The sequence below is a fragment of the Schistocerca nitens genome, chromosome 1, assembly GCF_023898315.1.
Source record: "Schistocerca nitens isolate TAMUIC-IGC-003100 chromosome 1, iqSchNite1.1, whole genome shotgun sequence".
NCBI lineage: Eukaryota > Metazoa > Arthropoda > Insecta > Orthoptera > Acrididae > Schistocerca > Schistocerca nitens.
Window position 1 is genome coordinate 1,143,958,118 of NC_064614.1, and position 16,837 is coordinate 1,143,974,954.

General features: G+C 40.7%; 1 protein-coding gene across 1 annotated transcript in view; it reads left to right on the forward strand.

Annotated features, from left to right (window-relative positions):
* Nucleotides 1-2,316, forward strand: part of LOC126199658 (pyruvate dehydrogenase E1 component subunit alpha, mitochondrial-like) — a 97,688-nt gene extending 95,372 nt beyond the window's left edge. Inside the window, exon 7 of the mRNA XM_049936590.1 lies at nucleotides 1,027-2,316. Coding sequence (XP_049792547.1) covers nucleotides 1,027-1,212 — 186 coding nt within the window. The 3' untranslated portion in view covers nucleotides 1,213-2,316. The remainder of the gene's footprint in view (nucleotides 1-1,026) is intronic.
* The last annotated feature ends 14,521 nt before the right edge of the window (nucleotides 2,317-16,837 follow it).

Below are 16,837 nucleotides of genomic sequence, written 5' to 3' on the forward strand. Positions count from 1 at the left end.
ATTAACCCATTTGATAATAGCTCTCTGCAAATCAAAGTTAATGTTTCTTTGTATGAAATAATATGCCACAGTTCCATTGTTGGTACTTTCCTATTAAGAAGCACCACATCTGCAGCTGTTTGAAGGTAGTTAGTATGTTATCCAGAAGAGACACAATTATCTTACTTATCATTTTTATCTTTCCTTCATGATGCGGAGTGGCCACGTAGTTTGAGGTTCCTTAGGAATTCACACACATTTGAACATTTGATCTTTCCTTCCATTTGAAATAATACTGAAGTTTTGGCTGAACTCGACAAATTATTCAATATTGTACTACTAACAACACCACACCCAGTATATTTATTAGGTTGGCATTGTTAGCAGACAAAGCACTAGTGGCACTAATTGTTTCAACTTCAAGCCACTTCCACAGATTCGGATCTAGGGAGGCTGGAGCAGAAGAAAGTCAATTGCACAGTGATTGTAAACAGTACTCAAAACCCAAAATCTTACCCGTATCATTATTTCTCGATTACACATTTTTCTCGCTTCGTTAATATTGTCAGGTTAATTGTAAGTGGTAGGAAATTTATAATTATGATAAAACAAAAGCAAATGGAAATCTTCATTCTGCACACAGAGATTTTGAAGGGACCAATAAAAAAATGTTGAAAAAGAAAAAGTCAGCATCATGTTTTGAATTTTACCTGATGCCTGTTGTTGCAGTTGCTTGGATTTTGTGGAATTTCTATGCAGTAATCATCCTCCGTTATAATCCATATCATTTTTTAAATTATTTATTTCCAGAATTGTCAAGAAATTAACTTTTGAGCTTGGAATCTCAAGGCACATTGTTTATATCCTTTCTGATACAATTTGTGTGTCTTAGACATTTGATATCATCATGTACTTAAAGCAATTTATGAAAGCAATCTTTATTTCTCCCCCACCCTCAGATAAATATGTTATTGGAATTAGTGAAAAAATATTTTATTAACTTAATGTGTGTTAACAATAATAAAATACTTTTTCCTTTGTTAACAGAAACTGGAGAGTGAAATAAGAACAGAAATTGATGATGCAGTTAAGTTAGCAAAGTCTGAAAAGGAATGTAACTTGGAAGAACTGACAGCAGACATTTATGCTAGTTCACAGGAGATTTCAGTCAGAGGTACTCTGCCATGGAACAGTTTGAAATATAAGAATATAGGGAAACCAAAAAATTTGTGAGGTTGAAGTATTTGTCACTTGTTGGTGTAGTGAACTCTAATGTGATCTGTACATATATTTAATGTGCTGTAAAGTGATCCAAGCAGTTTTAAAATTCTGTTGTGTGGTATTATAATTGTTATATTTATCACAAATAATTCACAGTTTTATTGTTGCATTATAATCATTGTTGCCACTGTTTACGTAAGGACAGTTGTTGCGCTCAGATAAAAAATTTTGTAAGTTTCTTTTATGAGGAAGTATTAGTTTCATAAATAGTGTATAGAATAGGAGTAGGGAGTAGATATTCATAAATTGTCCATTCATTCACTGCCAGTTGCACCAAACCTGAGAAATGGTCATTGTGACAATTTAATTCACTTTCTTGGATAAAAACTCCAAAAGCTGCCATTGTTTAAACGTTAATGATATTTGTTCTCCAAAAATTTCCTGTAGGGAGGATATATATTTTGTAATTGTGACTGTGGCAGGTGGTAGATGATGGACATACAAATTCCATGTTGTGACTGTTATGTTACCATAAACTGTGCATTTAAACTCAATTCTCATGATGATTTGTGAAAAAATTGTATTGCTTAGCAAAGATTCTAGCATTTATATTTAGATAGCCATAGTTGAACTTTTTTTCTTCCAAGTTTATTTAGTTGATACTGATCACTCATTTAATGTTATGAAGCTTTTTATACATTTAACTACTGCATTTAACAACATTTGCCATCTGTGTATGTGGAAATGTAACAATCCTGCTTATTTGACCTGCTAATGTGTGGCTTTTAATTCATTGAACAAAAACAGATTATTACTAAGTTTATTATTGCCAAATTTTCAGGTCGCAGAGATTTTTAGTAACTAAATGTATCATAATATTATTTCATGTTTGATACAAAATGTTGGGTACTTATGTTACTTTTGAATTAGTAAGTCAAAAGTGAGGTTATTGGTCATAGATTCCACTGTAAAAGTGTTGTTCTTATGAGAAGACAGACTATAATACACACACACACACACACACACACACACACAGTAGTTTCAGTACATCAGGGACTAAGCCCACGCCCCTCACAATTTTTTTTCTCTCTCTCTCTCTCTCTCTCTCTCTCTCTCAGCCAAAAGCTCTGACACACAAGAATGCTACCGTGGACAGGCCCAATGCAGTGCAATGCAAAATACACAATTTATAGGACTGTTAGTATGATACACGAATTCGTGCAAGCAGGTGTTTGACAGCTGCCTCATGGAATACACCATTCACAGTCTGGCTGTAAGTTTGGAGGTGCGAGTTTGCAAAATAAATAATTCCTCAAGAATTGAAAAATGCACTGAGCATGGTCTTCACCTCTGATTGTGATGCGCACATTTTCGTCATGTGGCCCTATTCTATTTACTACCACTTAAATAATTGTCTTTTTGACGGATGGTATTCTGAACACCAAGTTTAATCTCTCGTGATTATGGTACAACTTTGTACACACCTTTTACATATCAAACTAGCCTTGCATGACACTGTTGAAGCTTGCCTTCAGTCATACAAACTCAACCTCCTGTGCATGCAAAATTTAATTACTTTCTTTTGGCACATTGAATACTTACCAGTCTACCAGTATATGGATTGTCTCCTAAGGTCTCAACGATTTTTAAAATACGAAAACATTTCAGAGAACTTGCTTAGAGTGAACTATTTTTAATAATTTTTGCATCATTTCATACATTTCAGCCATCTTTTTCTCATGTTCAAAACAAAATGTAGAGCAATGTGCCACAGTTCTTTTCGAAACCATGACAAAGAATAAATGTGCAGCACTGCGGATCTTGTGTACTAGAGGCAGGTAATTCAGTCTACACAGTTTCACATTTGTTCAGATCATAGCATCACTTGTTTCTCATGCAAAGATCGAAGATTCAGTTCCACAAATAGCCTCCAGGCTTTGCATGTAGCTTTACTTGACGATTGACCTCAAGTGAATGTTTTGTACTTACTTTGTACAGGAACTCCCAATAGAGCTGCACGACACAGAACTCATTCACTGTATGTTGCCAACATGAACCAGGAAGTCTTATAAGGGACTTCCTGTTCAGGCACACATGTGCAGCTGCATGTCCTGGCCACAAACTACTTATAAAGGTCATTCCCATAAACAGAAATCCTTGACATTAATTAATGACTAGCTGTTTACAAAAGAAATAATCGAAGAGTAATTTCCGTCTGCAAGTTACCTGTATTTTGTGTAGGTGACACTTCCTTAAGCATCCAGCAGCAATATCAAGTATCTTTTGTCCATATCCAATACAGAACAATAAATGTATGATGGAAAACTAAAAAAAAATCATTTTTATGTAATCTATGCTTTTTTATGTATTGTAAGCTAAGTCATGTATTTGTTAGCAACAAATACAATTTTATGGTGCTTTAAAGTTATTCTAAACTAATTTATTCACAGTGGCATTTTAGCAATCTTCATTTTGATAGTGTAAACCTATTTATTGTAACATGATAGTGTGGTAAGAGGTCTGTCATCTCATTAGAAAGTAAATATTTACTACTGAGTCAGTAATGAAATATTCTTATTAAGAGAATTGGATTGTACCTACATACAGAAACATGCATTAAATAACATTGTGTGAGTAGTAGCTTCGTAATTCATGTTAAAGTACATTTTTCACTTTTTGTCACTTTTGTTGCAATAGCTTATTGTATATTGTTACATTATTTTCTTCTGTTATTATTATTTTTTTTTTTTAAGAAAACTGTAGCATTCCATTTTATTATGCAGTTCTAAACTGCTTTATTTATTGAGTCTCTTTACAAAATGTGCCATTTTTCTGTCTGTAGCAAGTTCTCTTCATTGGTTTATAAAATGTCAATGAATGTACTCTATGTTGTTCAGTAGCAGTTTTCAAAATAATGCCAGCAGATCTGCCATTTTTGTGAAATGTTGTTAAAACACACCGCAGTTAATAAAAACAGTTCCTAGATATAAACTGAATCTGTGATTTAACTTACCCAGCTTAGATGCTGGCTGTTGTGCCTTAACTCCAACAAGTGTTGTAATAATCATTGTGTATGCACGTACTCCACAAGATTTGAAGATGATACAATTAAGAAAAAAACATACTTGTTTAAGAGGCATGACAACATGCTCATTAGTGTTGATGTAAATTAAAAGTATGAAATGAGCAGGTGAAAGTGGAAAAGTCTTGAAAATTGTGATCAAGTTGCATCCCTCTTCCCCTACCTGCTGGTTTCTCTCTCATCATGTGCTCCTCCTCTCCCACCCCAGGTTGTTATTGAATACACTACATACAGGGCGTTTCAAAAAGAAAGAGCAGATTTCAAACATTTATTTCTCAAAAACTACAAATGATAGAAACACAATTCAAACGTTTCTTGTCAGAGAAAGGTTCAAAGTTTTTCAATGGTCCGCGCAGAAGTTCCATGCAAATCCGCAGTGGCGCTGGCGTTTGTTTGTAGGAAAATGGCGACGACACCACAGGAACGATCATTTTGTGTGCTGCAATTTGCAAAGTTAGAGTCCATTGTTGGTGTGCAACGTGCATTCCGCCGTCAATTCAACAAACAGCCGCCTCGTCATAAGCAAATTTATGAGTGGCATCACAGATTCGTAGAAGATGGTTGCATCTGCAAGCGAAAAAGCACGGGTCGTCCACGCACATCGGATGAAAATGTCGAGCGTGTCCGTGCAGCTTACGAAAGGAGCCCTAGAAAATCCACGGCACGGGCAAGTCACGAACTAAACATGTCTAAAACAACGGTATGGCGCGTTCTGAGTAACCGTCTGCACATGAAGCCGTACAAACTGCAGTTATTGCAAGCATTGCGTCCTGACGACCACAACAAAAGGTTCGAATTTTCAACTGCAATTCTACAGGACATGGAAGAGGACAATTTTGCCGAACGATTAATTTTTTCAGATGAATCAACGTTTCACATTTCTGGTAAAGTTAATCGGCATAACGTACGAATTTGGGCGAGTGAAACTCCGAGGGACGTTATTCAACATGAAAGAGACTCACCAAAGGTTAACGTCTTTTGTGCAATTTCGGTAAACAAAGTTTATGGACCTTTCTTTTTCATGGAGAAAACTATCACAGGAACCATTTACCTGGACATGTTAGAAAACTGGCTATTTCCTCAACTTCAGGAAGATTCAAATCACTTCATCTTCATGCAAGATGGCGCCCCACCACACTTCTCTGAACCTGTACGACGGTACCTAAATAACACCATTCCAGGACGGTGGATTGGAAGAGCAGGAGCACAAGATCAATGTCATCGTCTGTGGCCTCCCAGGTCACCAGACCTTACTCCCTGCGATTTTTATTTGTGGGGGTACATAAAGGACTGTGTTTATGTCCCACCTATGCCCGCTACTCTTCAAGAGGTACGACATCGAATTGTTGCGGCCGTGAATTCGGTAACTAAAGACCAGTTGCGTCGTGTGTGGCAAGAAATGAGATACCGGTTTGATATTTGTCGTGTAACAAATGGTGCTCATATTGAGGTACAGTTTTGATATTTGTTGTGTAACATTTGGTACTCATATTGAGTGAAGGACCGTTGGAATTGTGTTTCTATCATTTGTAGTTTTTGAGAAATAAATGTTTGAAATCTGCTCTTTCTTTTTGAAACGCCCTGTACTTCAAGTTATCAGATTAATGAATAATCACAGACAGGTTTTGGTTTGTTGTGTGTGTCGGACATGACACATGATGCTTTCTGAGTGTTCTCTTATCGAGATTGTTGCCAGTGTGAACTTAAATGTTGTTATAGGTTATTTACAGAATTATTCTTACAATACGGTTGTGATTTATGGGCTACTACTCCCTGTTGTGGATTAAAACTTTTCCGGGAGGGGGGGGGGGGGGGGGGGGGGACACTTAAAGGTACAATAGAAGTTTACCTGAATTTTGACTCATTATATTTTATCTACGGACCAGTCACACACTGGTGCAAAACAGTTTGATTTAAGGATGCTCACAAGTTTATAATATCCTTGCAGACTTGTTAGCTGTTTTAATATTAAAATTGTGTAGCTGGAGTTGTCTTTTAACAGTAAGCTCGACAACAGAACAAATACATTTAAATTAATGTTGTTAATTTACTAACATCAGTTTATTATTGACACTAATTATTTCAGCAACTGTAGCAGCAGTCAATTCACAAAGCAAACTAAAGGTCTCACTCACAACTTGTAAGAAACTGTTTGTGTGAATGCACTTCCCAACACAACTTTACTCCTCACATATATTATCACTGGTGGAAAAATTGAAAGACAAGATGATCCCACTGAATAATGAACATTCCTACAGTTTTACAACACGGAAATCTTCTAAATCGTGATGTACACTCCAAAAAACCAAAGTCTGGAAACTGCTGCAGCACAGTTGGCTGCCACTTAAAACCAGTTAGTGACTGTACTGCTAGTGTCAGTGATAACTGATCTCCTTTCTCTTTTGTTCCTAAACCCAGTGTCTTGACCCTTTTGATTCTGGGACACAAATCTCCCAGTCAAAGTGTGACAGCTCATGTTAAACAAGACATCTTGATTCTCTGGAGTGCGCAACCAATGTCCCCTTCACTTCTCAACACCAAGTCCCAGCTAAATTATGCCATATCCCCCACTACATCCTTGGAGTTTGTCTGCAAATGGTTGTTGCATCTGTAGCTCCCCCTCCATGCCATTTTGTCTTAGTGTCATGCTGTAAGTTACAAATTTGTACAACTTAGAGTAACTACATTAGTAAATGTAGTTAAACAAAAGTTATTTAATTACTGCATTTAAACACTGATTACAAGGTATTAGTTACTCTACATTTACTACTTCTATCCTTTCAAAAAAGCTTAAGTTATGAATTATTTCAATGACATGTTTTTATTTTGTTGTTAAACTAACACACAGATGTTGTGCACATTGGAATGATAAACACTCCCATGTATGTTGCAATTTAACAAGATTGTTGAGAAAACAAGACAGCTGGTCTTCTGCGGGCCTTCATTATTTAAACCTGCATGTGTGGCCTGCCTCAGGTGTAGGTGACTATAACAGACAATAGCTCTATGTGAAGTGTTGTAAAAGAAGCCACGTTGCTGGTGCCTGTACTTTCTGAGTTTTTTAACAAATACTGAAGCAACGAAATGGGTAACTAATATGCACTGCCAGCTTCAAACTCTTATGGGGCGAAAGTGTAGAATATCCTCATGTGTATGGAGGAAACGATGTCCCTTTGTGGACACTTTATGGTGCCTGGGCAATGTACTATATGTAACAAATACTAAAGTGTGCAATCTGCTTGACCATAAGAAAGGAAACAATGTTTCTTTTGTGGTGATTTTTAAGATGTGGGCCACTGGTGCCTGAATTCATGAAATGGGTGCGTGAATGATACCATTAGTTTCTACGCCGGCACTACCATTATCATGGGCTATCCAGCCTGAGCAATGTGTGAAAGATGCAACCCTCTGACGCAGCAGCTAGCCACGATTTCCTGCAGTGCTTTGGGGTACTAATAATACCACATGTTGGGAGTGCGACCCAACACCCATTCGTCATGCTGACAGGCAGCACAAAGCACTGCTGGGTGGTCTTTCTGTTACCACCTAATTCTAATAGTGACAAAATAAGTTCCTTGTAATAATTGGAACACAAAAAACTGAAGTAATCTGCTTGCTGCTGGATTTTTGAAGCATTGCTCTGTTTCATGGTGCTGTATATCAAAACAGTACATGCAAAATAAACTCACTTGACTTCCTTTTTCTGACAGTATGAGACAATATTTACAATGTGATCTCTGATAGAATTACTGACTGAGCAAAAGAATGTCTCAATAAAATAACAAACTGCTTCTTCCCAAAATTTTTAGAGCAGTCTGCTGATTATCTTTCCAGGAATCCTACTCTGAACTGGTTCAGCAATACATATACACTAAATTCATAGAACATATCATCATCTGTATAGCAGAGTCCACTTTGTCGTCCCACAGCAGTTGAATCTTTTAATGTTCCTCCCTGCTATTTCGGGCAGGGAAAGTTCTTGGAATAAGTGCGCACAAACCATTTGTTATTCACAAAGGGACAGTACCATGCTATGTAATTGAAGGTTGTTAAAAAAAAGTATGGATGCATTGGTAAAGTTAATGTAGTCCTCACGAAAATTACATGGAAAATCCACAAAAGTGTTCGGTGGTGATGTTCTTTGTAAGCGTATAGTCTGTGTATTGTTTGTCTGTTTCTGTAGTTAATCTACTCGCTATAAGAACCTTTCCTGATTACAAAATGGTGTCCCTACGGCAAGAGAAATTATTTCAAATGAGTGGAGTATTAACAGTGGCTGCAACAATATAGAAACAATTTTGGACATCATTTTTAAAAGTACTTCTGTGTAGAACGTATGTTGCACTTTTAGTGCAGTATTCCTATTCACTAAATACTGTTCCTCAAAAGATATTTTGCTGAAGTCAAGGGACGTAGTGGAAAACAGTTACACTGCTTATGTAACAAGTTTAAATGAATCACCTACCAGGGCGGTTCACAAATTAAATGTACCACAACTCCTTGTGTCATGTATTCTGCTGAAACATCTGCCCTGTTACAGTGTAGTGCACCCAAAAAATCAGACAAGTCCAAATGCACAAGACCGTAAAGCTTGGTGATTTTAGTGTTTTATTGTGTGGGATTTTTTAGTGCAGGTGTAGGTATCAAAGGCTAGACCAAGTGGGGTGAAGTTACTCAGATGAAGTCGCAGGAACAGTTGAGTTGAATGAAATGGATTGATTGATGAGGAAGCCCGTGTCATAATCATAGTGTATGGGACACAGAGGAGGGAATGGATTTGAGATGTCAAGTCTGTATAGGAGATACAGGAGCAGTGATAGGATGAATCCTTGGGACAGGCCTGTAGACAGAGTGGAAAATATTGAAGTGGATGTTGGTTTTTGTTAGAATGGATGGTTACTTAGAAAGGATACAATTAGGCAGACACATTTGATTGATTAAAAGTTAACACTAGTCAAATAATGAGGTATACATGGAAGACGTCTGGTGACACCGTAAGGTTTCCAGTAATTACATAATGGTAAAATAGAGATTTAGAATGTAGGTTTTAAACTGTAAAATGTTTCTAGATGCTGATGTGAATTCCAACAATAATTTTAGTTGTTGTTTTTGTTTTGGTCTTATGTCCAGAGACTGGTTTTATGCAGCCCTCCATGCTACTCTATCCTGTGCAAGCTTCTTCATCACCCAGTACCTACCGCAACCTTCATCCTTCTGAATCTGTTTAGTGTATTCATCTCTTGGTTTCCCTCTACGATTTTTACCCTCCGCGCTGCCCTCCAATACTAAATTGGTGATCCCTTGATGCCTCAGAATTTTAGTTGTGAAAAGTAAACTAGACCTGAAAAAGGTAGGAAATTAAGGAGCTGGTACCTGAATAATATTAAAGAATAACTGGTTGTGGAGAGTTTGAGTTGGGTATTAGATACCAACTAACTTAAAATAGGGAAAAGGAATAAGATCAATGAATGAGTAGCTTTGAGAGATCAAATATTGGAAACAGTGGATGCAAAACTAAGCAAGAAGACAAGACCAAGCAGAAATTCATGCATAATAAATGATAAATTGAACTGATGAATAGAGAAAATTCCCCAGAGGGGAATATGGTTCAAGGAGGAAATGCAAACCTGTAGAAGTCTACATGAATATAGGAAAGATAGATGCCACTTACGGTTGAGTAAAGAAACTGTTGGAGAAAGAGTAGCAGCTGTGTGAACCTATAGAACTACAATGGTGAACAGGGACTAGGGTTCTTCGGAAAGTAAGGATCGAATCACCGTAACTAATCGAACATCCTGCGAACATTGAAACGCATGTGAGCACAGACTCGTGGCATGCGGTGCTGTCACGCAATGCCATTTGCATTGGTACTGTCGTAGTGTGCTGTGCACAGTTCAGAATATTTAAAACAACTGATTAGGCCACCGATTGTGAAATACGGTCAGTGATCAAATTTTGACACCAAGAAACATTGCAGCAGCATTGACATCTAAGTGAGGGATATGGCCCTAATGCAATGAGTGTCACCAAAGTGCATAAGTGGATGAGATCTTTCAAGGAGGTTGGGAAAAGTCCATGATGGACTGTAATCAGGCTGACCATTATCAGAGTTGCCACAAGTTCTGGAAATCAGAGAATTTCAAACATGTCAGGGAAATCAGGAAAATTTGAAAAAAATACTGGGAAAAATCTTGTTTTTGTCTCAGTAGATGAAATGGTTTGTTTACTAAGATGTCATGCATCCTGCTGGCTGGGCACAGCAGAGCTCATTCTTACTGCTTCTTCCTTTACTACCCCCCCCCCCCCCTCCCTCCCAGTTTGCAGTCAGTGCTGCCACCACTTTCTGCTGCTAACCTAGCAGCTACCGATGAGAGGCAGGGAGGCATGAGGAGTGGTTTGTTTGGATCTGATTCTCAGAGACTATTGATGCAGTGGTTGGAGACAGCAGTCATGTGTGCATGAGTTGTGTCTGAATGACTGGGTGTGCATGAGTTGTGTCTGAATGACTGGGTGACTGTGTGTACACACTCATTTTCTGACAGAGGCTATGGCTAAAAATTTAGTTGTGAGAGTGTGATTGCCTTTTTATGTGCATGTCTGCAGATCAGTGATTATCTTTACAGTGAGTTGCTACCTATCTTCATTCGTATTGATTTTCAGAGTATTTACGCAAGTTATCTGTTGCATGGATTGACCACCGCAGTCTCGTTTTGTCAACGTGGTGTCTGTGACATGTAAATAGCTGACCACACCAGTGGGCTTGCATGACGGGCCAAAACCACAAGCCATTTCTGTGAGTATCTCTAACGGATTGCCCTGCCAGTCTCAAGCCCAACACTTTCCACTAATGTACAGGCCCTGTCCATCAGATCTAGTATCACCGATCTGCTTGCAGGCCAGGTCTGTCTGTGCATGTGGTGTATGCGGCAGATTTTCGTGGTTTATTCATGGACTCAGGACTGTGGTGCTCCTTGGCAGGTCAGAAGCCACAGGCAATGGATTTCGGGAACTGTGACTGACTCACTGCAAGAATATTGTGCAGTGGGGCATTTTATAGACATTTTATTTGTTCTAGTGCATTTTAGCACCTTGACAGTTGTTTATATATTAGAAAGTATGGTTAATTGTGGCAGTCACTGGCAGTTTGTATGTTATGTACTCATGGATTTTGTGAAAGAAAAACCTCACAATACCTGTAAAATAACAGACGTAACACAGTGGGCAATAACCAACAATAACAAACATAGTAGAACCAACATTGTATTAGCAGTCACCTATTGTGTTGGTTTACACAACTTTTCCCTGCCTTCTACAGTTCTTTCAAAAGGCCTACTTTTTTTCTGAGATTACTTCTGAAATCAGTCAAGATAGTGTAAATCTGTCTTGCAACTCCAAGAAATAAATATTTTTGCCACCAAATGTGTTTTGTTTTATTGAAGTAAAATAACATCAGTGGTCTTAATGAAACGTATATAACATTTGGCTTGCTTTCTCCGTCTAAAAACAGTTCATTGAAAAAGATGATGTTAGTAGATTTTTGCTCATGTGTTGAGAAGTACAGAAGTCCTTGCATTTTTTTGTCAATTTATGTCTTTACTTACTCTTGAGATCTCAAAATTTGTCTGCCCAGGGTATGTGTGTGGCGTGCATGGGTCCCTTAGCTATTGCAGCTTTTATTCTTTTCTGGGCTGCTTTCCCTTCTCCTTCCTTGTTCTTCTTCCTTTCCCTTTGCCCCTTCCATCTCCTTCTTCCTTTCCCTTTGCCGCTTCCTTCTCCTTCTTCCTTTCCCTTTGCCGCTTCCTTCTCCTTCTTCCTTTCCCTTTGCGCCTTTCTTCTCCTTCCCTGTTCTTCTTCCTTTCCCTTTGCACCTTCCTTTCTTTCTCTTTGTCTTCTCCTTTTCCAGCCTGTCTATCCTCATGACTTTGCTTCATCTTGCAGTTTTGATTGGTCACTTTTCCTCCTCCTCTTTGGATTTTCTTTTCTGGTCCCCCTCAGCGGTTTGACCTCCATCCCCAAATTTGAAATCTGTAGTGTGAGCTAGATGGGGAAAACTCCCTCCCTAGTGCCTTTGATGTAGGTTCCTCTCCTCCTCCTCCTCCTCCTCCTCCTCCTTCCCCCTTCTCCCTCTCCCTTTTCCCCCCTTTCCCTCCCTCCCAGCCAAAGCCCTTTCGCCTCCTTGCTAGGTCACCAGCTTAGTAGTCAGTCCATGTGGTGGTGGGGCTCTTATGTACCCATCTGGCTGAGCCCCCTTATACCACAGGGATCACACTGCTGTTACCTCTGCTGTGAATGTCTTGTGCAAGCCTAGGAGAGGTTGGCCATCTTTTCAGGGTGTCGGAACTTCCAGCAATGACCGTCCTGCCAGGCAGCCATTGCTGTGGCTGGGTGGCATCCACAAGGTGAGCCACTGTTTGGAGTGGGTGGTACCAGGGCGGACATTTGGCACATGAAATGTATTAAACTCTATGGCCCCTCTACTGTGGCCGCATCTCTTCCTTAATGCAGTCCTGTTTCAGTTCCTGTTTCTGTCCTTCCAGCCTTACCCTCCTTGGCCATCCCCTGGGTGCAGTGCCAGGCCCACTGGCTTGAGGCGAAATCCTTTCCATGGTTCCTAGTCTGTACCAGGACCGATAGGGAAACTTTTGCCACCACCAAACCCCTATTCTTTGTGGAACATACTGAGGACAAGTTTGGTGAAGTTGAGTCACTAAGCAAGATGAGATCTGGCTCTCTCCTTATAAAGACAATTTCAGCCAGTCAGCCAGCCTCCCTCTGTGCCTGCAACCATTTAGGAGACAAACCTGTGGCTACATGGCTATCGCTCCTCACAAGTCACTCAGTATGACGCAGCATGTAATTTTCCATAGGGACCTTCTCGTCGAGTTCGATGATAAACTTACGGCTAAACTGGAACAGAGTGGTGTTCATCTGATCCGGCATGTCCAGAAAGACCCTAATGACCATCGTGCAGACACTGGCACTTTCATCATGGCATTTGAGGGGGATATCCTGCCCGAAAAGGTCAAGGTAATGATATACAGATACAATGTGAAACTGTACATTCCACTTTCCGTGCATTGCTTCCATTGCCTCAAGTTTGGCCACATGTCCTCGCGAAGCGATGTCACTCCCATCTGTGGTAACCGTGGCCACCCTCTTCATGTGGGGAGCCCTTGTACCCCACCACCTAACTGTGTGAACTTCTCTGGTCTCCATTCTCCCCACTCACTGGAATGTCTAGTGTACATGAAAGAAAAAAGAATTCAGGAAATAAAGACCCTTGACTGCCTTAGCTACTTTGAAGCGCCTGGAAGAAATTTGACTGACTTCACCCTGTAAATCTCTCCTCTACCTATGCCTCAGTTACGCCTTCCCTTCCTCATCCCACCCCCTTACCCACATCCTGCCCCCCTTCCCTCACCCTTGCAGGTCATGTCCCTTCACCTCCAGGAACTGCTCCTCCTCCTCCTCCTCCTCCTCCTCCTCCTCCTCCTCCTCTTTGTCCAGGGGAAACACCCTCTTCTTTGGCTCCTGCTAGGTGTGGGGCTCTGACTCAGAACACCCCTCCCCGCCTTTCTCAGGACAGGAAGCTTGCACCCTCATGCCGGAGGAGAGACCCATGCTCCAAGGGCCCCAAAGCCACTTGCTCTCTGTCCGATCCTGACATCACTGCCACCTGTTCCCTTACTGATAATGCCTCCTCCCTCCATCCATCCATCCAAGGGAGGAGAAGAAGAAGAAGCAGCACTAGTCAAAGGACAAGGCTTCCCTGGCTTCCTGGAGTGCTTTGCCCCTCCACCTCATCCCGAATCAGACCCAGTTTTTAGGTATGTCACCCCACCCTTGTTGGTGACGACCACCGACCTAGTGACTTGACATCCCCTCGGCTTCTTTATGTCTCACCTGGACTCTCACCACACGATAATGCAGTCGAACTGCAACGGATATTATCACCACCTCCTGTAAATACAACGCCTTGTTTCCTCCTACTCTTCGTTCTGTCTTGCCTTTTAAGAAACTCACTTTCGTGATGACCACTCTCTAACATTTCGTGTTATTGGGCATTCTGTCAGAACTGTGCTGGCCCCGTGACAGTGTCTGGAGGGGTCTGCACTTTGGTTTGCACCAATGTCATTAGTGACTGGATCTCCCTTCATACCAACCAGGAAGCAATAGCAGTTAGAGTGAGACGACTCCGGCAATCACTGTTGGCAATGGCTACCTCCCTCCACATAGGCCACTTCCTTATGTTGAACTATCTACCTTAATACAGCAATTCCTGCCCCTGTATCTCCTCCTTGGGGACTTCAATGCACACCACCCCCTGTGGGGGAGTGCCACTTCATTGGGTGGGGGTCTTCTACTTGACCATCTTACTATAGACTTTGATTTGTGTCTCCTCTATGATGGTTCTCCTACACACTTTGGTGCTGCTCATGGCACCTTTACTGCTATTGACCTCACAATCTCCTGCCCTGCTCTCTTGGCTTGCCTTCATTGATCATCTCGTAATGACCTTTGTAACAGTAACCACTTTCTGGTGATTCTGTGATTCCCAGGCAGACAGACACCCACGTAGGGCATTTCACAAGGCCAATTGGCCTTTATATATGTCTGCTGTGCCTTTTGACACCTCTCTCTTGAATTGCATTGATGCAATCATGTAGGGCATCTCTGCCACTGTTCTTCATGCTGCTGACACAGCTGTCCCCCTCATCTTCGACCAGTACCATGGTGGACCACGGATGTAACAGTCACTGTTCAGGAACGCTGATGGGTGCTGCAGCGATTTAAACGGCACCCTTCACAGACCAACCTCCTTGCTTTTAGGCGTCTCCATGCTAAGGCTAATTACCTTATTAAGTAAAAATGAATGCTCGGACCACTATGTTTCCTCCCTGCGGACGTATGGCTCTTCATTGCAGGCTTGGTCCGAACTCTGCAGCCTTCTGGGCCACCAGTAACGGTCAACTGTCCAGGGGCTTACCCTTAAAGGTGCTGATCCATCGGTCCTTGCAGAACACGTCGTGAGACACTTTGCGACAGCATCAGCAACCTCTTCCTATCCTGCCACCTTTCTGTCGCAGAAACACACAGTTGAACACATCCTCACCAAGCTGAACCCTATAATTTACCTTTCACTGAATGGGAATTCTTGCAGGCTCTCACCTCTTCACATGACACAGCCCCAGACCCAGATGATCCAACACTTGAACATTACGTAGAGGCAATATCTACTCAGGGTCTTCAACCACATTTGGCTCACAGGTGCCTTCTGCTCAGAATGGTGAGACAGTATTGACACCCCCTGCTAAACCCGCAGAACAGAACAGGTAGTTTAAATTGTGGGAAGGGGCCAAAATAAGGGGCTGTCAGTTACACTCGAACATACAACTTTATTATTTGATCAAACATTACAAGAGCCCTAAAATTTTTTTTTTTTTTTTTTTTTTTTAATTTAAGAAACATACAGCTTTAATCTTTGGGACTTAATTACCGGCTGAAAGCCACTTTAATTTAAAAATGGCTGAATGCCAATAACTTAAAACACAAGCATAATCAGAAATTTAAAAGGCAAGCCTTATCTTAAAACAGTTCTTTAGTTAGGCTGAAGTAAACAAGTTAAATTCAAATCAGCTGAAGGCCTAGCACTTAAAACTTCATAACATTAATTCTTTTTTAAATACCAAAGGCCTTACATGAAACAGTTCTTTATTTTAGGCTGAAGGCCTTAAGAGCAAACAACTCAAACTTAAAATTGGCTGAAGGCCCAAGACTTAAAATACAACAACATTAAAATATTTATAATGCCAAAGGGCTTATGTGAAACAGTACTCTAAACTAGGCTGAAGGCCTTTATAGCAAAACAACTCCAATTTAAAACAAAAATCAGCTAGAAGCCATACAAGTACAAACAAAAAGTACAAATTAAAAAAAAAAAAAAAAATAGGACAGCACACCCAAGGGCGCTCAGATGTTCAAGGGTCAGCCTAGAATTGAAACACTAACGCTCGCTTAGGTGAGACAGGCAGTCGGGCCAACCATTCACGATACGACGACAACCCAACTGACCGACAGTCAACGGACCCACCGACAAGATACTTCCACTTCACCTGAACAGGGCACAACAGGGAGATCAATGGAAACACATAGAAGATATTGGCACCCACAACCAATCATACATGGAGCTGTCAAACTACACACTGTGCTGGACAGCAACAACATGATGAGGAAACTACACAGCCTGAAATTTACGTCGAGGACCAGGGCAGGTAACTGGAACGTTAACGGCCACAAGGCAGAAGATTCCGCTGGTGCACTTCAATTCAAATAACCAAATACAGTGGATCTCCACTGGAGGCTGACTAGAATTTTCCAACTTGAAAACCACGTTGTTGCTCGCGGAAATATCCCAACAGCTGCCAACAAACTCCAAACGACACAATGTGAACAGTCTTGACTTGCTGGTAGGTTAAATCAAAACTCAACTTTCGTGTCCAGGGTCGGTGAGCCATGGACCTCGTAGCAATGGGAACAGCGCTACACACTCTGACA